Source organism: Macaca nemestrina, chromosome 13 (genome assembly GCF_043159975.1).
Source record: "Macaca nemestrina isolate mMacNem1 chromosome 13, mMacNem.hap1, whole genome shotgun sequence".
In the NCBI taxonomy this organism is placed as follows: Eukaryota; Metazoa; Chordata; class Mammalia; order Primates; family Cercopithecidae; genus Macaca; species Macaca nemestrina.
Genome location: NC_092137.1, coordinates 56,247,564 through 56,271,203, shown reverse-complemented (window position 1 = coordinate 56,271,203; position 23,640 = coordinate 56,247,564). Strand labels below are relative to the sequence as shown.

Sequence of the window (23,640 nt, the reverse complement as noted above, 5' to 3'; positions counted from 1 at the left end):
CTCAGCTCACTGCAATCTCTGCTTCGCAGGGTTCAAGCGATCATCCTGCCTCATCCTCCTGAGTAGCTGGAATTACAGGCACACGCCTAATTTTTGTATTTTTAGTAGAGATGGGGTTTCGCCATGTTGGCCAGGCTGGTCTTAAACTCCTGACCTCAGGTGATCTGCCCACCTTGGCCACCCAAAGTGCTGGGATTACAGGCGTGAGCCACCGCACCCAGCCCTTACTCTTCCTATCTAATTGAGGCTTACATTCTGTTATCTCTCCATTCCCTGCAACCCTAGCCTCTGGTAATCACCATTCTACTCTCTGCTTCTATGAGTTCAATTGTTTTAAGTTACATTCAGATACTTGAGAACATGTGGTATTTGTGTTCCTGTATTTGGCTTATTTCACTGGGCATAATGTTCTCCACTTCCATTCATGTTGTCACAAATGACAGAATTTCTTTTTTAAGGCTAAATAGTATTCCATTGTGTGTGTGTGTGTATACACACGCACACACACACAATGGAATACTATTCTCTTTTAAATTTTGTATGCCTAATAATTCGTGGTTAAAGGACAAGATAATAACTATTTTTGAGTACCCCACTGTGGAGACACGATTTCCTTTGATCCTTGCGGCAAAGTGTAAGGTAAGTGGCATCATGGTAGAACTGAAGATCAAAGAGACTGTCTAACTTGCTTAGGGCTACATAGCCAAGTGGTGAAGCTAAACTCAGTCTAGGCATACTTAATAGTACACTGACATTAAATGTCTAGAAGTAAATACCAAAAACAAACTGCAAGTCTTCTCTATTTACTCAGTTCACAGAGTATTCAAGTGAACTGCCATTTTTGCCGGGCTTGAAAGATACTTTTCAAAAGAATGGGCTCATATACACACAGGCACACTCACACACACACAATGGAATACTATTTAGCCTTAAAAAGGCATATATATGTGTGTGTGTGTATAGATAATATATATAGATAGTATACACACACACACACATATATGACACATTTTCTTTATCCATTTATCCCTTAATGGACACTTAGGTTGATTCCATATCTTGGTAATTGTGAATAGCGCTGCAATAAACATGGAAGTACAGACATCTCCTCAACATACTGATTTCAAATCTTCCCAGTAAATACCCAGAAATGAAATTGCTGTATCATATGATAATTCTACTTTCAGATTTTTGAGAAACCTCCATACAATTTTCCATCATGTGTGTACTAATTTATGTTCCACCAACAGCGTACAAGCGTTCCCTTTTCTCCATTCTCGCCAACACTTGTTATCATAAAGGGAGGTTTGAGAGACCGTAAAACAAACCCCACCTCACAGTTTTGTTAGTGCAAGTTCTATTTGGCCTATACCCAACACTTAGCACACAGTAGGTGGCAAACATTTGTTGAATGGATGAATTCTCATTTTTCTCCATTTGTGGAAGCAGACACCTCAAAAAAAAATCTGAAAGAAAAGGTAAGGAAACAGTTCTATGAATGGGGTTAATTTACTCTCCTAGCATTCACTTACTGGGAAAAAAAATTAACAGCAATTTCTAGAGACCCTCTGGTCTCTGAGGGAGACCCTCCTTGGAGAACAAGAAAACGCACTAGAGAGTGGGAGCATCCCCAGGCTGAAGCACACCCAGGACATCACATGTCAACGTGTCCTCTCTGGCCTGGGGTCCCCGCGAGTCTGGGAAACGAGGGGCTGGCAAGGGAGGGCAGGCTGGGGCGGCAGAGAAGGCCCCTGGCGCAGGGGGCGCAGACCTCGCTGCGCTGCGCGCTCTACCGCCCGGCTCGCAGCGCTTGGCTCAGCGCTTGCGCCTCCCTCAGCTCTGTCCTCCGCCCCCCTTCGCCCTCCCCCTTTCCCTCCCTTTCTCCTCCTCCTCCTGCTGCCGCGGCCGCTGCCAGACTTCGCCAGATCAGACCCACGGGGCTGCCCTCCCCTGCGCACTCCCCTCGCCGCCCGGGCCCGGAGCGCAGCGCGGCCGCGCAGGTAGGAGCCCCTGACGGGGTGTCGCCCCGAGCGAGCCCAGTGCTCACGGGGCCGCGCGCGGGAGAGTGAGTGAGGTGGGGTGACCTGAGGGGTGCTGAGTACTCGAGAACTGCCCTGGACTGTGCAGGGTGTCTCGGGCAGAGAGGGAGGTGGAGGTGTGCAACCTCGGAATGCGATCTGTCAGCAAGTGCGAGCACTCGGGTGACATCTGTTGGGATGGGCATGTGTGTGCGCGCCCACAACCAGCCGGCAGGGCTTTGCCCATAAACGTGGTTTTGAAAGTTTAGGGGACCAGTGTGCAAGATTTAAGCCGCACCTGGATTCCACAGGAGCTGGTCAGAAGCTGGGACGGTGAGCACCTCCAGGGGACCGCCGCGTTAGCTTGCTGTTAAGAAAGGGGACCTCATCTCCCTCCCGCGCCAGGCCGCCCGCCAGAAGCTGGTACCTCGGGTGGCGGTGCGATCCCTGGTTCCGCTCCTAGGCAGCCTGATACCAAAGGTAGCATGTCGGGGACCCAGAGACTAATAAGACAAAAGAGAAGCACTCGCTTTGGGCTGCCCCTCCACACAACCTGGGACTTTTAAACAAAGCTGTGCGCAAAGAAAGGCGTGGAAATGCCACTTTGAGAGGTTGTGCTGGGGGATGTGAGAAGCTCTGAGAGATGTGAGGTCTAGTGTTCTACTGGAACTGGGAGATCGCTCTCTGAATTTTGTATTGTTATTTTGTTTAAAAAATGAAAAGCCTGAGGCCAAGGCAATTCATATTGGCTCGCAGGTATTTTTGCTGATCTGTGCGAGGAACCTTGCTAGCTCAAGGTGAGCATACTGGGAAAGCCTTAACGTTCTAGAGAATAGAGTTTTGCAGCCCCACCTCCATCCCCGGGGGTGTGGGATTGGGGGGCAGGAAATGCACCGTCCCCTTTGAAATGTACTGTTTTTTCCTTTCGACCCCCTCTTTCTGCAGCCTGGTTTGTAGGTGCAATATAAAATGCACGCTGAATGTCTTTTGTATGTAAACAGCGTAGCAGGATGGAGTAACGTGAAATGCAATTCTGCAGCAGTTTTTACGTCTTTGCTGCCTTGTTCGTTGGCTACCGAGAAGGTTCAGGAGGGGGAGGGGAGATGAGAAAGCAGATTGGAAGTTGAGTATGGTGGAGCCTCAGCCTCTCCCACTCTCCCTTCCTCGCTTGTGTTCACTGCTAAAGTTTTGTTACTTTCCCCGCAGCAGATACTAAACATCAGTTTGTCCTGTATTTTCTTTGAGATTCACAATGTTGAAAGCCCTTTTCCTAACTATGCTGACTCTGGCGCTCGTCAAGTCACAGGACACCGAAGAAACCATCACGTACACGGTAAGGGGTGATGGAATTTGAAATAAGTACGGTTCAGCGGGATTCTGTGACCAAAAAAAAAAGATTTTACACACCCCTGCCAGTGTATTTGGCCTATACTGTGCGGAGGGTGATAAATTAAACAACACTTTATTCATGCTTCATATCTAAGATTCGTTGTAAATTGCCCCCTTGATCCTTTCGAAAGTTCACTGGGCTCACCACCTAAGATAGGGACCAACATGTAATCATTTGTGCAAGTCTAAAAATGGGATCCGTTTAAAAACTCAAACCAAAGAAAGTTACATATTTCCAAAACATTCAACAAATTAATGGGTGTAAGGAACTGGAAAACCTGGATTCCTACCACATGCAGATAAAACCAATACGTGCAGAATAAGACTCAAGTCAACTAAGAACATTAAACACCATAAAGACACATGGCCTCCTTTGTGTACATGACAGACATTCTCATGTAAGTGGCCTTTATTGAATTTATAAAGGCTGTATATTCATTCTTTTTTGTATAACTGTAATTCTAATAAATAAAAGCAGACACACTTTATGTGTTACCAGGATGCATACTGGCTAAAGTGGTTTTCAAACATAATGTGTGCAACTCTGTTTTGCATTTTCTAATTAGCATCTCTGATATTTCCAAGTAATATTTGATTAGTTAATTGCATAGGTGTAACCAATGTTTAATAAAATATTAAAAAGATCATCTGACCCCTCCCACTGCTACAAATAGCTGTGGTGAGAACAGAGAAGGACAGTACTGACTTCACTTCTGGTGAGTTTGTTTGCACCTCTGTTTTGTGTTTTCTTGTCTTTAATCAGCGTGAGGCAAATGACATTTGTCCTGGATAGGAATATGAAAAACACATTTTTCTGCTGCTCCCAGTTTAAAATTAAGTAATCCTACTGGAAAGAATGTGAAAAATTTCTGAAAAGAAAACTCTTAAAAATGAACTAATGTCAATTACTGATAATAAACATTATCTCACTTTTTGGTACCACATTATCCCTAGAATGTTAGTATTCATCTGGCAAATGTTCCTTTCTGTTGTTCAGATCCACTATAAATAAAATAGCTTAATACAAATATTTTGTTAACTTCATGTTAAATGCAGTTGCTTCCTCTGCTGAAGATAAATAAAGCAAGAAAAATGAAGGCATGTGCTGTTTATCTTAAAATGAAAATGTTTTGTTATTCAGACTAAACTTACTGCCTTCTCATGGAGCTAAAATTAAATTCACTACCCACTTTTATAATAATCTCATAAAAGATTTTACTTCTTTTCCAATTGCTTATCTTCTGTGCCCTTCCCTTTGCTAATCACCTAAATCTTACCCATTTTTACCAGAGAAGGTTCCCTGTGGCTTAAACATGGTAGTTTTAAAACCACTAACTAAGGTTCATTATTATTGTAACAAATTTTCCAGATATGTTACCCTTTTGTGCTAAGATTGGGCCTATTCTCCTTTAAATTTTATATGCCTAATAATTCATGGTTAAAGGACAAGATAATAACTATTTTTGAGTACCCCGCTGTGGAGACACGATCTCCTTTGATCCTTGCGGCAATGTGTAAGGTAAGTGGCATCATGGTAGAACTGAAGATCTGAGAGACTGTCTAACTTGCTTAGGGCTACATAGCCAAGTGGTGAAGCTAAACTCAGTCTAGGCATACTTAATAGTACACTGACATTAAATGTCTAGAAGTAAATACTAAACAAACTGCAAGTCTTCTCTATTTACCATACAAATTATTCAAGTGAACTGCCATTTTTGCCGGGCTTGAAAGATACTCTTCAGAAGAATGGGCTCCACAAAATAGCCTCAAGTCCTCTTCCATATTAAAGATGGTGTCCATTCAGCTATTTACTCAACAAGTATCTGCATAAGCAATTCTCAACACTATTAAAATAATTTATTTGTTTACTAAGAAAATTCAGCCCCCTCTTGGAGAATTTACCCTGGGAAGACAGTGTTGAAAACTACAAAGTTCCTAAGCAAGTACAAATGATACTGTTATACAGATTATACAAATTGCCAAGGAAATAGAAAAGCAAGGAGGTGATTAATGTTGGTGCCAGCATATTAGAGGAGACAGAACTCTGTGCTGGTTCTTGAAGGAAGTGATGACCTCAGTTGGATTGATCTAGAAAGGATAAAGAGGCACCTGAGTCAGAGAGTGGCATAATCAAAAGCTAGAGCCGAAAGCACCTGAGACCAATCCAGGTGGGGATAAGGTCAGATCAGCTGGAAGTGGGTAGTGGAAAGAACCCAGAGATGGTGATGATGAGAGACCTAGAGGTCACTGTGAGGTCTCAGAGAGAGGAGCAACATAACCAAGAGCACAAGAAAGACCATCATGGGGTGTGTATGCAGCATGTAGAGATACGGGGCCTTGCGTACTCATGGGCCAGCAGAAGACTTACATCTACATGGTAGATGTAGAAATGGACACAAAGTCAGCAGAGATGGAAGGAAAATAAGTGGAGATTCAGCACTGATGTTAAAATGGAATCCTGGGTTTCAAGAAAGGTGCTGGTACCTTGAACACTGTTTGGGAAGCAAGAAAAAAATTATTCTGAGAGACAAAGTGAATTTAGTTCTCACTCCAGTAAGTTTCAGACATCAGTAAAATATCTAAATGGATCTCTGGGCTTCCATTCAGCTATTTCCTTGTCAAGCATCCATTGTATATACATAAGCAGCTCTCAGTTATATTAAAAGAATTTAAGTTTATTTGTTTGTTTACTCCACTTTTGCTCAGTCCTTCCTTAGGCTTCTTCCTCACAGTGACTTTCCCAAGTGAGCGTCTGATCAGATTGCTTTCTGAGCTTAAAAATTCTTCAGAGGCCTCTTATTGCCTATACCTACATTTCTCAAGAAGTAGTTCCTAGACAACCTGTATGGGAATCACCTGGGATACTTGCTAAGCATTTAGATTCCAGGCCCCCTACCCAGACCTACAGAATCAAATCCTTTGGGTGGGCCCAGGAATCTTCATTTTAACAAGCACCCTGAGTGATCCTTAGACACAATAAAGCTTGAGATTCATTGACCTTCAGGGTAGAATTCAGGCTTCCATTCCTAAAGAAAGGCTTTCTTGATTTGGCTCTGCCTACCTCTGTAACCTCGTCCTCCACCTACCCAGAACTCCTTGCAGCTCCTTCCCTTTTCAACAATTTTATGCCTTTGTCACAATAGCCTGTCTTCCTAGAATTCCCACATTCATCTGGAAAAATCCTGCTCATCCTGTAAAGCCTGATTCACTGTCACCTCCTCTGTCAAGCCTTCCCTTCTGCCCTGCCATGCTCACCCATGCCCCGGAGCAGAGTCCATCACTCCTTCCCGTGTACACTTGTAGAAGGCACCTGCCATCTTGCGCAACTTGTCTACCTGTCTGTCTCCTCTTCTGGTCTTTGAGCTGGTTGAGGACAGGGACAAAGTCTGCATCATCTTTGCATCCCCAGGCCCTAAAACTGCCTGGTTTCAGAAGGTGCTCCATAGGCTGTTTGTTCAGTGGGTGAACTAGAGAGGAGACTGAAGCTGGGAACTGCTAGGAGGAACACATTTGTTCCCTAGGAACTGAAGCTAGGGAACAGGCCAGGGTGTGAGATGGAGGTAAGAATGGTAAAGAAAGCTAGGTGTTTGCATGCTGCAAGAGGATTTAGAGAGAGAGAGAGGAGCCCAGCACTGGTGGGGGCGGGGGTGGGGCGGGGGAGAGGGCGAGGAAAGAGAGAGAATTTGGTCTTTTTTTTTTCACATTTACAATGTGGGAAAAAGGCAAATTAATAAAGAGCAGTCAGAGAAGTTGGAGAAGATTAGTCTCAAAACAGAAAAGAAGATGGTACTGGGCAACTGTACCAAAAACAACAGAAGAGTTTAGGCAGCCGATGATTGAGAATGGACCCCTGAAGTTGTCCAATGCACAGAGTTGTCTTTTAAAAAAAAGCGATCGAATGTTAAACCACCCATCTCATCATATATCTAGGACTTTAGCGCAAGGATTGTTGCCGTAAGAATGAAGCTTTTAGAGTGATTTCTTAGGGAATGGACACACCAATTAACTGTCTCCTGGCCCCACCTTTGATGTTTTCTTTGCAGCAATGCACTGACGGATATGAGTGGGATCCTGTGAGACAGCAATGCAAAGGTGAGCCAGCTTCAAAACTTCCCATGTGATCATTGGCCTTCTGTCTCCATCTCTTGTGTCACTCTTCCTATCCTGTCTGTGTTATACCAAAAAGGCATGAGCATTATATTTACATGTTCGATTTTTCCCTCTTAGAAGATTCCTGACTTATTTTATTACTGACCACAGATATTGATGAATGTGACATTGTCCCAGACGCTTGTAAAGGTGGAATGAAATGCGTCAACCACTATGGAGGATACCTCTGCCTTCCGAAAACAGCCCAGATTATTGTCAATAATGAACAGCCTCAGCAGGAAACACCACCAGCAGAAGGAACCTCAGGGGCAACCACCGGGGTTGTAGCTGCCAGCAGCATGGCAACCAGTGGAGTGTTGCCCGGGGGTGGTTTTGTGGCCAGTGCTGCTGCAGTCGCAGGCCCTGAAGTGCAGGCTGGCCGAAATAACTTTGTCATCCGGCGGAACCCAGCTGACCCTCAGCGCATTCCCTCCAACCCTTCCCACCGTATCCAATGTGCAGCAGGCTACGAGCAAAGCGAACACAACGTGTGCCAAGGTAGGAATAACTTATTTTCCTAACCATCGAAAGCTTTTGCCCAAGTGCACCTCGTGGTGAGGATGATAATAATTCACAATTTTTTTAATTTATTATTATTATACTTTAAGTTCTAGGGTACATGTGCATAACGTGCAGGTTTGTTACATATGTATACTTGTGCCATGTTGGTGTGCTGCACCCATCAACTCATCAGCACCCATCAACTCATCATTTACATCAGGTATAACTCCCAATGCAATCCCTCCCCCCTCCAATAATTCACATTTATTAAGGACTTCCCGCATGCCAGACATCATGCTAAGTGCTTTGTCTGCATTATCATATTTAATCATCACAATATTCCTAAAGGGTAGTTGCTGTAGATGTCATCATTGTTTTACAAACGGGAAACTGTGGCTTAGAAAGTTCATCAGTGGTTCCCAACCCTAGCTGCCCATATTTAGAGTTACTTGGGAACCTTTAAAACTTCTCGATGGCCAAGCTACATCCCAGCCCAGTTAAATCACAGTCTCTGAGGGTGGGTTCCAGGCATCAGCTTTTTTTTCAGTTCCTCATGTGCGGCCAAGTTTGAGAACCAGACGTCACACAGGTGCTAAGTGCAAAGCTGACCTTCCAACCCCAGGAAGGCAGGTGCCAAAGTCACAGCTGGCAAAAGTTGCTGTCAGGTTATTCATTGGGAATTTGAAATTATGCTGTCAAGCTACTCCACAGATATACCCCTTTGGTTTCTCAAGTTTCTTTTCATCGAACTTGCCACAGACTTACTTTCCTCATTCAGGAATAAAGAAATGGGGCTCCTGCTTCTCATTACCTTGGAGGGACTCTCCCCCACTCACATTTATATCTCTTTTAAAGCTCTCATTTGACCACATTTCACTTATATCACTTGCACCATGGCATCATCTGCCTAGGTTTTTCTGTTTATTTTCACAGAGCATACACATCACTGTGTATTCTAGAAACAGCTGTAAGCTCATACTAGCAAAGTGATAAGAATCTGGGGCTTTGAAGACATGTAGGATATTAGCTAACTGAACTGTGCTAAGAGATTGTTTCCCTTTCCTTCTTAGCAAACCGTTTCAGAGCAGCCTGGTGTGGAGATTGTGTTCGTGAAATGGGGCCATAGGAGCCTCCAGACAGAGGCTGACTAGGTAGACCCCATAGTGCAGAACTCCATGTCACCACCACATACGTGTATGGCACACATGAGCCAATGGAAAGGGTCCAGGAGTTCCCACTTTCTAACTGGTCATATGTGAGGAAGAGAGCACCTTCCTCCCTTAACACCAAGGGTTTCAATAGAGACCACTGAGCTGCTACATTAAATGAAAGATGCATTTTCTTGTGCCCTGGGTTGGGGTTGTTGCCCCTTATTCACCCGTGTTTAGTTTTATCTTCTGTATAAAAGATACTCGAATTTAAATGGCTTTAAAATGAAGCAAGGGGCTGGGCATGGTGGCTCACACCTGTAATCCCAGCACTTTGGGAGGTTGAAGCGGGCTGTTCACCTGAGGTCAGGAGTTCGAGATCAGCCTGGCCAACATGGCAAAACCCCATCTCTACTAAAAATACAAAAATTCTCTATGAATGGTGGCACATGCCTGTAGTCTCAGCTACTGGAGAGGCTGAAGCAGGAGAATCACTTGAACCTGGGAGGTGGAGGTTGCAGTGAGCCGAGATCATGCCACTGCACTCCCGCCTGGACAACAGAGTGAGACTCTGTCTCAAAAAACAAAAAAAAAATGAAGTAAGGAAACTTGTCATGCTCTAACTTATTTATTTCATATTTTGTTTGTAAGTTTTAAGTACCCCACATCAAGACCTAACCCATGTTGTGATGGTGTCACTTTTCAGAGGGTGCATGGTATTAGCATCTGTTTTGTGTTACTGTCATGAGTCAGAATTCCAGTATTGATGATGAATGCTTCAGCATCTGCTTGATATTCTGATATTGAATTTAAGGATTATGTCAAGGAGATAAAACGATGAGGTTATTCTTATACATGTATTTGGGTTAATACTGATAAAAAAATATTGAGTTTATTTAAGATACACCAGCTTTTAATTGTGTTATTTAGTTATATAACTAGACTGGAAAGTTTGGTGGTATTTTTCCCAAAATCAAAAAATTTTGCTGAAAAATTATCAACTTTTATATACTGAATTATTTTGAATACTTTAGATGTATATTTTAATGGTACTTGGGAGGGAAAAAAAAAAAGATAAATGAATGAGTCATTTCCCAAAGTAGTTTGTAGACCGTCATTGATATTTATGGTTGAATTCAAGAACAATGCCCAGAACTAAATGAAGAGGTCCTAGAATAAAATATATTCAAGACTTACAACATGCATTGGTTATGGCAGAAACTGTACTGTGATTAATGAGAATAAAATCCTATTTAACTTTTCTCAAAAATATTTAGACTACCTAACTAAGTTACGTTTCACATAGTAAAACATTTATAGTTCTTACTTCTTTGGGCATTTTTTTTAGTTATAAGCAGACTATTAAGTGCCTTGCTTATGGAATATGCTAAATACCTACCTGTTGACTGTGCGCACACAGGTTATTTCCAACCCAAATTGTTCTGTGTAATGCAGCCAGTTTCTAAAATTTGAGATTGGTGTCTATACCATTGAAAGCAGGGTTAAAAGTTTTTTGGAAGGCCTAAGGCTTAAGTTGGATTTCTTCCCACCTCACAATTTTGCAAAGTGCCCATAAATGTGGATTTACTTAATTGTTGATAAAAGGGGGTTATTTCATATGATAACAACAGGATAATCTGTCTAGGGAATTTGACTAACATAAGTCGAGTCACACTTGTGCCCGTTTCTTATTGAGCTAATCAAACATGCAGTCCAGCTTCTTCTAATTGCCTGCAGATGTATGACATTCTCATTCCAGGCCAGCAGCACAAAATAATGTTTTATAACCAATGTGGAAGTATGGGGACCTCTGTTTAGAACAATAATGTGCTCCAAGGACCTATATTATTGACATCATCATGGAGTTTGAGGAGTCTTCTGTTTTAATAAAGATCTCCACTCCCTTTTAAATGTTGCATATTTATGCCCAGTAATCCAGACACATTTCCTATGGTCCACTGGATAGAATAAATGAATCTTACAGATGAGTCTTATTTGCATAAAAATTATTTCTGTTTTCTGTGTATATTTTTCAGCAGGTATAGTTTATCATTATATAACCTAAAACTGAGGACATTTTAAATGTAAGAACTGAAATCTGTACTGTGCTTCAGTCTTCAAATCAATTGTGCCTTTGAATGCACTATACCAGTCACAGATGGCTTCTAATTTAAATAATACCACTAGATATTTTAAATGTACACTATTTTATAAATATATATTTTAAATAGCTGTCCATTTAACTGTTGAGTGAAAACATGATATTTTTACTCCTCGTCATGTATTTTTTGGGGGGTTTTCAGTTCTGTACAAAAACAAGGAGTTCGAAATGCAACGTAACATTCAAAGATCAGGTCATAGTGAGCAGGTGTTTTTCAGGTTTTTTGCTACATGAGGATCATGCTGTGGGAGCCAGTAACACTGAGAGTTTCCCATGACTGACATTTTTCTTGGCATCTATAAAATGAAGATCATTTCAGTGTTACATACCTGGAGCCACGTATAGATAGAGTTTTCGAAATTAATTGTTTCCATGAGAGACCATCTGCCTCAAAGACAACAGATACTCATCTACACCAAAAAGAAGTTGAATGAATGGGGAATATATTATAACCTGTTGATGGCTCGCCTTTAGTTTTCTACACCTTTACTGCATAGTCTCTATACAATCTTTCTCTTTTTTTTGAGACAGAGTCTCACACTGTTACCCAGGCTGGAGTGCAGTGGTGCTATCTTGGCTCACTGCAACTTCCGCCTTCTGGGTTTAAGCAATTCTTGTGCCTCAGTCTCCCGAGTAGCTGTGACTACAGGCGTGTACCATCACACCCTGTTAATTTTTATATTTTTAATAGAGACAGGGTTTCACCATGTTGGCCAGGCTAGTCTCCAGCTCCTGACCTCAGGTGATCTACCCACCTCAGCCTCCCAAAGTGCTGGGGTTACAGGCCTGAGCCACTGTGTCTGGTAATAGTCTCTATATAATCTTTCTAAAGGAGATGGAGTTAGAAATTACTAGACAACATTGAGAAAGGATTTTTTTAAATCATATATAACTTTCTAAGACTTCCATTCCTGTATTTTAAAAAAAGGAAAAAAAAAAAAGTCATTTGGGAACTGACAAGAAAGAGAAAGCATTGATTGCCCTAATTGAAGAAACTTGTTTATTTAATTGAACTTTAAAAAAATTAAAACACCGGGCATTTTGCATAGCTGGTAATTAAGCCACTACTAAACTCTGTTAGGACTTACAGGCATGACTACTAACTTGGTAAAGAAACTGTGCCATCAAGAAGTGAACTCAGTACGAATGCCCAATAAAGTTGATTGAAAAACCAAATCAAGTACAGTACCTGGCTTATATTGTATAAAGTATCACTGAGAAATATGAAAAAAACATACCCTAGGGTTTCCACCATCTCTGTCTACCAGGACTTTCCGGTTTCAAAACCAAAAGCTCCATGTTCCTGGAAATGCCTTCGTCCCAGGCAAATAGGATGGTTGAGCCCCTAGCATACCCACATAGCCAAATTGCCTGCACCTCACAGACAAGAGTGAAGAAGTCCTAACATTAGAGCCATTTTTTCAGGTTGAGGCATTGCTTGTCCAGTGAGACTATTTTTACAATTTGTTTTGTACTTTCAAAAGACAAACTGCATTGATTTTTAAGTAGTTGGACAGAGTCTTTCTTTGCAGTTGTCGGGATCCCATTTGCCAGTTTGCCAATGAGCAGGTTTCTACATTGTTTTAGATGTTTTAAGTGTAGGATAACTGGACATTAGAACCTGCACACTTAGTTATGTGTCAATTGTGTCATACCATGGGAAAGTTAGCAATCTTTTCACATTCCCACATGGAAAAAATTTCACCACACAGCCAAATTAAATACTGTGTTTCACCTATAAATTTTTCAGTTTGCTAAAATGTTTTTTTTCCTCAACTTTCAGCTATATTTTCAATCATTTTATTTTATCATTATTACATGTGATACAGGACTGATTAGAACACTAAAAAATACATATTTGCCTCCTGTAAAGTCTAAAGGAACAAATTACAGTGTACATAGGGTTAAAATTTAAAAACCTCTATAGTCTTAGGGATCATCCATTATATTCTACACATTTCTTTATAAACATAAGGGTAACTAAACTACTCTTTTGAAAAGGAAAGAAGTTATTATCTGTACATCTACATTTGCAAAGAGGAACTTGAAGTAACATATACAGCTTCTCAGATGCTAGGGATATCTTTCTTTGACTTCTTTCATTTTAAACTTAAATGATCTCATATCCAGAAGAGAATTAGAAAATCATAGTGTAACCAAGTGGCTTAGATACCTGACATTGTCATTACCAAACAGCTTTCAAACACTGCCCCTTTTGTTGATTCTCATTAATGTCATTAGGGTTGCTGGCTGCATGGGTTAGTTTTGTGAGGAAATGCCTAATTATTCTTCCATATAATTATACAGCCCAGTGAAGACCTGTGATCTCAGAAAATAGATATGTTGCAAAAGGAAGACTATAATTGAGTAAATCATGATGTTAACCTTAAAAAAAAGTATGTCAAGCAGTAAGAAAAATGGGCATTTAGCCTGCTTACAGTTCTTCATTGTTTTTGGTTGTTAATTACCTCAAGTACCTGAAAATTCTCTAAAGTTATATAAATGGATAAGAGTTGAGTTTACAGCGGAGACTTAATTATTTTTCAAATAAGCCGATGCAGTGTATAGAAGTGATTGATTTATTCCTAAAAAAAAAAAAAAAAATCTAGCATTGTTTCATAATTTACTTTTCAATATACTGCAGCCATTGAATTTCTAGTCAATTTATGTCATTTTACTATGCATTCGTGAACAGTATTTATATGTATCTGATTCATACACAGTCAGAAAGTGTTCTTAAAATTCCTTCAGAAAAATTGAATGACAACCGTTTGAGGTGGAAGGATACAAGAAGTCAGTATGATCACTCTCCTGCAGCAAGACTGTGCTACGCACCTCCCTAATTCAATGGTTCTCAAAGTGTAGTCCCTAGACCAGATGCATCAAGCATCATCGGGTAACTTATTAGAAATGCAAATTTCCCAGGTCCCATCCCAGATCGACTGAATCAGAAACTCTGGGGCCAGGCCCAGCAATCTGGTTCTGGGATTATATTGTCTTAACAATATATTATATAACATATGTTGTTATAATAAGACAATTAAATATATTGTTATAACAATATAACTACATATAGTTATATAACATATAACTATATATTGTTTTAACAATCCCGTAATATTGATGCCTCCTCAAGTCTGAGAACCAATGCCTTAACTTAATCTTAACTTCTGCTATATTAATCAGAGGGCAGGGTCAGAATACTTCACATGGGATATGGGAAGCAGTGAAACAAAACATCAAAAATATACATTCTGCCTCTAGGGTAACTTAGTATTTCTATTTTACTTTTCTCACTCTTATTACTGTCATCCTCAGTACTCTGATTCCTAAACATGGGTGGCCATGAGTCCTGATTAAGACTGTATCCCCGAACCAAGGATATGATGTATGCAATCTAAAGGAAAAGGGGACATATTAACAAGAAAACAGGATACACATCTCTATAAAACCTACAAATATGCAATCATATAACTATTCTTAAATTGTCAGTAGGTGAGACTCTAATTTTTGTTCTGGCTATGGCAATGACTGGTGCTAAGTGATACCTATATCTTTTATAAGGCTCCTCCTTAAGTTCATGGCACAAACTTGTGAGATGAGGCAATGCTGTTTGGCGGTTCAGTTTGTGTAGAACCACAAAAGAGAAGGAGATTGACTCTGACTTTGACTGTAAAGCATCCTTCAGTCACCAAAGTGATATGAGATCCTTTCAATATCAGATGCACAGCTAACCATCTCTTTCCATTTAGACTCTGTGAATATCAGATATTTGAAGACTATTCACATAAGCATCTTCTTTCAATTTAAACTTTATCAGAAATTTACTTCCTATCAAAGACGAGGAGATTCTTTTTAAGACTAGTTAACACTTAATCTGTGGAATGAATTTCCTCCTCCCTGTTGAAGCAAGAAGAAGTAGATTAGAGTAGAATTGCAAGCCCGGGTAACTTCAGGAAAGTGCACTGGTACTGGCTCATTATTTATTTCTCCAGCAGGAAGTCTCAAGCTATATTCCCTGAAATCAACAAGTTGCCCCGTTTTGTAAGGATTGCCTTTTCACGTGTTGAATTGCTGGCACAATTTTATTCTTTGAAACCAAAGAATAAACAAAAATTTTCCCAATGTGTTATATTTTGCACAAATGTACAAATAAGTAATTCACACCGCATCTGAAATTCATTAGCATGTTGCTTTTTCCAGGAGGTAATTGCAAATTGCACACTCAAAATAAAACTGATCAAGAAAACTGCATTTCAAATATTGGCAAAAGAAAATGCTGTCATTGCAGAAATTTAAAAAGAATTGCAGGTTTGTAGTTTAAACTGAAATGATTTGTAAACATTTAATAAAAATGAAGTGAATAAATGACATGAAAGGAAGGCCGAATGCCGAGCTATTAGCATAACTACAGTTTAAAAGAAGAAACAGTTAATCAATGCATATAAACGTATACTAAATAGACTAAAAAGCTTGAGATTTGCACTAAGTCAAATTTTAAAACTTCAACTACCTTTCAAATGATTGCACATCTATCCCAGTCCAAGGTAACTAGGCAGTATTGCAAGTGAAATTGATAAAATGGAACACAAAACCATTCCATTCCATTAGAGTTCAGTGAATTCAGTCAAGTTTGAGAACCACTTTCTGTTGTAGCTTAATAGAATCAAAGTAGAAGGAAGGAATGCTCATAGTCCTTAGGGAATTTGTCATAACTGTCCCATGAGTTATCAAATAACAATAAAAGAAACAAACAACAGTTCAATAAAGTAAAATGGGACATCACTAGAAGTACATGATGAATTGCCAAAAGAAGATGTAAAACTAGTATGTGACACAGGTAGCACCACAAGTTACTAAAATACATATTTGGACAGAAGAAAACGTGTTCTCAGAAATGTGGTTAAGGACAAAAGTCCGTTTCCTCCCTGGAATGGGGCATTTGGGAGAGAATGATGAGGAGACATTGGGAAATTTGACAAGGAAATTAACGTCCAAACATCAGAAGAAGTAATCATACCGTAGCTGCACAGAACAAAAGAGAAGCATTGTATCATGTCCACATTCCATCTGTCCTAGAATGATTTCCCAGGAGAGGTCCCCAGAAACAGTGTGCTTCTGACTGGAATGCTAGCAAGATAAGGTGGGGAAGAAAACCAAGTCAGAAAGAACAATCAGTGAACCACTCTGCAGAGCAAACATCTATGACTGGTTCCATCCTCAGTAACTCCACCAAAATGCTGATGAGTTCATCTTGCTCTGTCTAAACATATTCCAGAACTGCATTCTGTTTTACTTATTATTGAATAAGCAATCAGTAGATGTTGTTCGTATAAATGAATAGATTTTAATCATAGGAGAACTCAGACTTAAACCATCCTTGAAAATAAGTTATCGAGCACCATGTGTGTATAAGGTATATTTCCCAACTATAAATGTTATACAATATTAGTGTGGTCCATGAGTAATTTTCGAAAGAGACTGTTCTGTCCCTTTAACACGGAGGTCTCAGATACCTTGTCTCCGTTTTAAGCTTATGCTACTTGAAAGAAGGATTCATAAAACCTATTCTTTATATCCTGGATTACTAGATTTTCCATAAATATTAATGACTAAACAGGTTGATGTTATTCCTAGAGCAAGACTAGTAATTGGGAACACTAGAATTATTTTTTATTTCCCAATAAGCCATTTAACCAGGGAATGCATTTCTGTATCAAATATATCCTTCCTCAGAAATCTCATGGTGAATAAAATGAAAATACACTTTGTTTGGGAAAGTGTTAATATTTATGATACTTGAGGTCAGATAATCATAAGGCTGAAAAATAGTTTTGTTTTTATAATTTTATTTTTAATTGAAAAATATATATGGGGTGCAATGTGATGTTTTGATATATGTATACACCATGGGATGATTAAATCAAGCTAATTAACATAACCATTACTTCACTTGTTTTTTGCAGTGTGAATATTTAAAATCTACTTGCTTAGCAGTTTTGAAATATACACATTATTATTAACTATAGTCACCATGCTGTGCAACAGATTTCAAAATCTTCCTGTTTCACTGAAACTTTGTACCCTTTGACTAACATCTCCCCATCTCCCTCCATTCCCACCCTCAGCCTCTGGTAACCACATTTTTCCCTCTACTTCTATGAGTTTGAGTTTTTCAGATTTCACATTTAAGTGAGATCATGCTGTATTTGTCTTTCTGTAAGGCTAGAAAACATTGATGTGAGCTCTCTGATACTGTGAAGAAACTCAAGGCTTTTGATGAACTTCTGTAAAATAACATGAAGGAAGAAGGACTCTGAGCAATCCATCTTATCTTGGACATTTCCCTGGCTAGAAATTATCCTTCTCAAACCTGTTTTTAGAATCCAAGAAAGTCACTTAGTTGGGTACAGGTGATTTAAAAGAAGAGTTTTCTGATCTTGTCGCAAAGTAGAGAAGCTCGAGGGAGCTAGATAAGTGAGAAGGAAAAGTCATAGTTCTCAGGAACCCAGGAAGAAAGAACAGAGTTTACTGAGAGCCCATTGAGAACTGATAACTAGCTGAGACTTGAACTGTTGGTGAAATAAGAGTGAAGTAGGGAAGGGAATCCAAGACAGCCATAAAAATTGCATGTGCTTTTACATGTGCCTAGTTAAAATGAGAATCATGACAGGAGCTGGAACTGCATATAGTTAAATCGTTGTGGGGAAAGTGGTGAAATAAGTTTTCACTCTGAACAGCTTTGTGTGTTGTGAGGAATCTAATCCTATTCCCTTGAGTGAAGCCACAGAACACAATCCAAAGTGGGAAACAACTCTTGGGGTCCAACTCACTGCCCACCTTGCAGACCAAGTCTGTCACAACCCGGGTTATGGAAGAATTTTTACTCAATGATGACGTTAGATTTCCCTTGTGAAATATTTTGCAGCAAAGCCCTCCTCTTGTACATACATTCACACCAGCATCCCATTAAATGAACACCTATACTATTTTCTTAAAACTTATGTATCCCAGTATTTTCTAATATACCAAAATTACAAAGGGCAGTATAAGTCTGTTTTTCAGAGTTTGCTGTTGAATCCTCAGAACTGTATTTTTACAATTTGTAAATGTGTGATATCAAAAGATCCCACTTCTAAAAAAGAAAAGAATATCCCAAGAGAAATAACTAAAAGACACTTTAGAAACCTGCCTATGCAGGCTAAATACCCCTTTTCTTGCCTAGTTTATTCTAGCTATTTATGCAACACACGTGCACACATACAGATACCTATTCAAGTACATGCCTATACACATGCATCTGTACAAACATGTGCACACACCATTATTTTCAGTAGGAAGGTACCATGTACCAAAATGAAACTGATCAAAGTTGATGATGCTTCTGAAATAACTGAATGCAGAGAGAGGTTTCCTCCCATTTTTCTGGTAACATTAACACTGGAAACTGCTTTCTGAATACATGTGTCTACCTATCACAAGAGAACAGGACACCTTCAACACTTCCTACACTTTTTGCTGAACAGAGAATTGTGTTCGATGGATTAAATAGAAAGGGTTGACAAAAAAGAAGTGAAGATGCTGAGGTATAACCTCTGAGGCTTTGTCATCATATACTTCTGCAGCATGATGATCACTTCATTACTAATCTTTCTCAGAGATGAGCCTGGATTTCATCCTGACCCATTATTTTATATTGAACAACTTAATTTTTGGCAAAATTGACATTTTTAATGAACTGTCGTTTAAGATGGATTCAAAAATGACTTATCTGGGACTGACACTGAATCTCCAAGCTTTTTCATTCTTCAGACTTTGGTAAATTGTATAGTCAGGAAGTAGTCTGGAATACAACTCCACTCAACAAGCAAGGCAGAAAATTCCAGTCATTCATGATGAATTAAACTTTGCAGTAAAAGCTGTGGGCACCTTTTGTTAAAACGGTTCATGACCTGGAATATCAGAAGAATCTTAATCCAGAGAGGGAGCCAGAGAAAAAGTCCTCCCATACAAGCTGGTGAAAATGACGGGTTTTGGCCGGGCATGGTGGCTCACGCTTGTAATCCCAGCACTTAGGGAGGCTGAGGCAGGCAGATCACTTGAGGTCAGGAGTTTAAGACCAGTCTGGCCAACATGGTGAAACCCCGTCCCTACTAAAAATACAAAAATTAGCCGGGGGTGATGGCACATGCCTGTAATCCCACCTACTCAGGAGGCTGAGGCAGGAGAATCGTTTGAACCCGGGAAGCAGAGGTTGCAGTGAGCCAAGATCGCACACTGCACTCCAGCCTGGGCAACAAGAGCAAAACTCTGTCACACACACACGAAAAAGAATTATTGGAAAATCTGTTTATAGTTTCCAAGTCAGAAACAGGCAGACTTTATACATTACCAAAAGTATTATGAACTTATTATGAAATTTTCTTAGTAAAATACATGGTTTCTGGTTTCAGATTAAGAGAAAAGTTTATAGTGACGAGAAAAGCAGGCAGATCTTAATAAAGAAGATTACAGTAAATACTTAATTAAAATGTGAATGGTATTTTGCATTTTCTCCATAGCTTAAAAAAATTGAGTAAAAGTCCTGAGAAGCAGATAAAACTAACTGCAAGCAACAGACCTGTTTATTTTTCAGTGTAAATCTTGACAGGCTAAGAAGACAGGAAAAGAAGAATCAGTGCAGATTCAAATTCATACCAAGCCTTTGCAATTGGAGACCCTAAATTTTGTAATTATTCTAATAGGTAACATATTATTGTTATGGCAAAGCTGTTGCTCAGCAGAAAAAAAAATGCCACTATCCCTTAGAAGAGAAGACATAATTTCTCTGTCACAGTTAGGTGAACCTCTGTATTTAGTCAAGGTACTCCAGGAAAAAGACCCAATAGGATACATGGAGAGAAAAAGAGGAAGAGAGATTTATTGTGAGAATTTCTTATGTGATTATGGAAGCCAAAAGTCTCATCATCTGCCATCTACAAGCTGGAAAACAAGGAAAGCCAGTGGTGTAATTTGCTCTAAGTCTAAAGGGCTAAAAAGGGGGTGGGAGATGGGACCTGCTAATGTAAGTCCCAGAGTCCAAAAATCTGAGAACCAGGAGTAGCTCCAATGCTTTCTTAAGGGCAGGAGAAGATGGATGTCCCCTCTCAAGAAGAGAAAAAGAAAATTAATCCTTCCTCTGACTCTTTGTTCTATTTGGGCTTTCAATGGACTGGATTACATCTACCCACTTTGGTGAGGGCCATCTGCTTTACTCAGTCTGTCAATTCAAATGCTATATATTCTGGAAACACCATCACAGACACACCCAGAAATAATGTTTTAACAGCTATCTGGGCATCCCTTAGCCCAGTCAGGTTGACACATAAAATTAACCATCACAAATTCTTAACCACAAAGATCACAACCAGGTAACAGCAATTGCTGAAAATTCATGACTTGGTGTTGCTTGCCCATTGGTCAATTTAAAAAATATATACTGCATGTTATGATGATGAAAAACTCAAGCTATTGATGGTACTTCCTGGATCTTTTGCAAATCTCAAGTAACAGTGATACTCACCCTCTAGCACCACCTACCACCACCACACAGCACTCAGGTATGAAAATCAGTCTTCTAAGGAAAAAGCAAAAATTCAGGGAGTACCTGCTAGCGTAGGGGCCAGGACTATATTCAAACATACATTTGTGGAGAAAAGGCAAAAACGGAGCAAACAACTGAGCCATACTTTTATCTTCCAGGAGCCTCCTCTTACCCTGAAAGACAGGACCACCTGTAAGAGGAATGACAGGTGGAAAAAAAGATGTGGAATGGAACTGGGAGGGAGATTAAAAGAGAGCAAGACAAGGGAGTAGAGGACAATGAGCAGTCACAAGACTATACCAATCAAAAGTAGATTCTCCTAAAGTATCTCATAAGATATTGTAATTACCAGCTGTCCACTCATATATGTGTGTATGTATACATATATATGTATAAATGCATATATATTTGTATGAATGCGTATGTTCCTCAAAAGACTGATGAAGGAAAGTAGAAAAGGTGACACCTAATAAAATCAATTTTGCTGTTTTTATAAAATTGGCTAAAGAAGTCTTTAAATTTGGGATTCAATTGTTTAATATTTTTTTAGAATCTCCTATATGCTATGCATTATAGATCAGTGCTTCTCAAACGTTAATGAACATATCAGTTCCCTGGGGATCCTGTTAAAATGAAATTCTGATTCTGGGTAGGTCTGGGTTAAGGCATGACATTATACATTTCTAACAAGCTCCCTGGTTTTGTTGATGTATGTAGAACCTGTCTTCCAGTAGCTGACAGTATCCTTCCTACCAAGAAACTGATATGTCTAATGATTCTTCATCCTCTACTTTCTGCAGCACCAAAATGGGGTATAAATTGGATATTGTCAAATTTGCATGCAGTTACTTTTCAAAAATACATTTTTCTCCTTTGGTTAGATACTCAGTTTCTCCAATACAAATTACATTGTAACAGCTATAGCTATAATTCACAGATATTTCCCTCTCTTACTAATTAATAGAATTTTCTCCAGTAGTGGAATGTTTTTATGCTTGAATGCTCAAGAGAATTCCAGAAAGTAGTCTTTGGCAGCAAAGAGTGGTGGAACCCCCATGAAACTAAGCAAGAGACAAAAGTTCCCATTTGGGTCTTCATTTAATAAAGCTGACTTTATTAAATGAGTTCATCTTGCTGGATCTCAGTTTTCTCAGCTATTAAAATTAAGAGTTGTCCTTTCAGCTCTTACTTGAAATTATTTACAAAGAACAAGAGAAAGAGACAGAGAGAAAATGAGTGCACTTTGTCTAGGCGGTAAGCCTTGTGAATGTATGGTAATGATATGGTTCTTGATTGACATATGCCTGACATTTAAGCTGTTTCCATTGATAGGAGTTCATCTTTGCCTTCTGGATGGCATTTTTATCAGGAAGACATACTGAGGCAAGTTAAAATCCACCTTGGGAAGAATGCAGGTGCATTCTGTGATTATAATAGCATTAATGACTCAGAAGCAAAAAGCTAGTCGGTTCTAATCACCTGAAGCTTTACTGACAAAACAGTTCACACCTACTATTAGTTTTTTGCTAAAAGTCTGGACCAAATCACTGAAGCTTTAAAAGCTAGATCACTGCAGTGTTTTCCCCAGGCAATGACATGGGTAATTACGGTATTGTGGTTCATGCCACAGCCCCAGACTTAATTACGGTATTGTGGTTCACGCCACAGCCCCAGACTTCTTTTTCTTTCTTATTTTTTTTTTTTTTTTTGAAATGGAGTCTGGCTCTGTCGCCCAGGCTGGAGTGCAGTGGCCGGATCTCAGCTCACTGCAAGCTCCGCCTCCCGGGTTTACGCCATTCTCCTGCCTCAGCCTCCCGAGTAGCTGGGACTACAGGGGCCCGCCACCTCGCCCGGCTAGTTTTTTGTATTTTTTAGTAGAGACGGGGTTTCACCGTGTTAGCCAGGATGGTCTCGATCCTCTGACCTCGTGATCCGCCCGTCTCAGCCTCCCAAAGTGCTGGGATTACAGGCTTGAGCCACCACGCCCGGCCAGTCTTCATTTTAATCCTAGGTTGGAAAGGCGTTATTTTTATTTTGGTGCACAGTAAATAAACTTTTTGCATAAATTAATATAAACCCATTTAAAATGCAAAGGTGCCAGCAAATGTGACCAGCCCTTTATTATGTTCTTGATTCTTGAATTAAGGTTTCCCATCTTCATTGGAGACAAGAGTGCTTTTCAGCAAAGAACTATCTGTTTAAAGTCTATGAATTAGTTCTTTTCACCTTTTGGAATTTCTTTCAGCCTCCAACTCAAACCATGCTCACAACCAAAGCAATGACTCTTGCCTGAGTTTATGTATTATTTTCCATCACATATGAACCATAAGGAAGTCTATATGCTAGTTAATCTGTTGGTGCATAACGAATTACTCCAATGCTTAGTGACTTAAAACAACAAACATTTATTACCTCACCTTTTCTCTGGGTCAGGAATCAAGTTGTGGCTTAGCTGCGTCCTCTGACTTTGGGTCTCTGACAAGGCTGCAGCTCATTCAAAGCTTGATTGGAAAGGATCCACTCCCTTGCTCAAATACTAGTGGTTGCTGGCAGGATTGACTTCCTGCCTCCGTTTCTCATAAATTCTTCCACCTTCAATTCCTTGCCACGTACACTTCTCCATAGAGCATCTCACAACATGGAAGCTTTCTTAGCAAGTGAGGGAGCAAGAGAAGGTTCCAGCAAGAGAGA

The 23,640-nt window shown here is 39.9% G+C and overlaps 1 protein-coding gene across 3 annotated transcripts in view; it reads left to right on the top strand.

The window, feature by feature from the left end:
• Positions 1–1,884: 1,884 nt before the first annotated feature.
• The window catches only part of LOC105465062 (EGF containing fibulin extracellular matrix protein 1), a 56,724-nt gene continuing 34,968 nt past the window's right edge, over positions 1,885–23,640 (top strand). The window contains exons 1-4 of one of the 3 annotated variants that reach the window (XM_011713292.2): positions 1,885–2,000; positions 3,264–3,351; positions 7,451–7,499; positions 7,668–8,054. In XM_011713292.2, the coding sequence (XP_011711594.1) occupies positions 3,271–3,351; positions 7,451–7,499; positions 7,668–8,054 (517 nt within the window). In that variant the 5' untranslated portion in view covers positions 1,885–2,000; positions 3,264–3,270. Of the gene's footprint in view, positions 2,001–2,326; positions 2,352–2,773; positions 2,816–3,263; positions 3,352–7,450; positions 7,500–7,667; positions 8,055–23,640 lie in introns of those variants that run through there. The other 2 variants (XM_011713293.3, XM_024787768.2) reach the window with 2 other exon arrangements.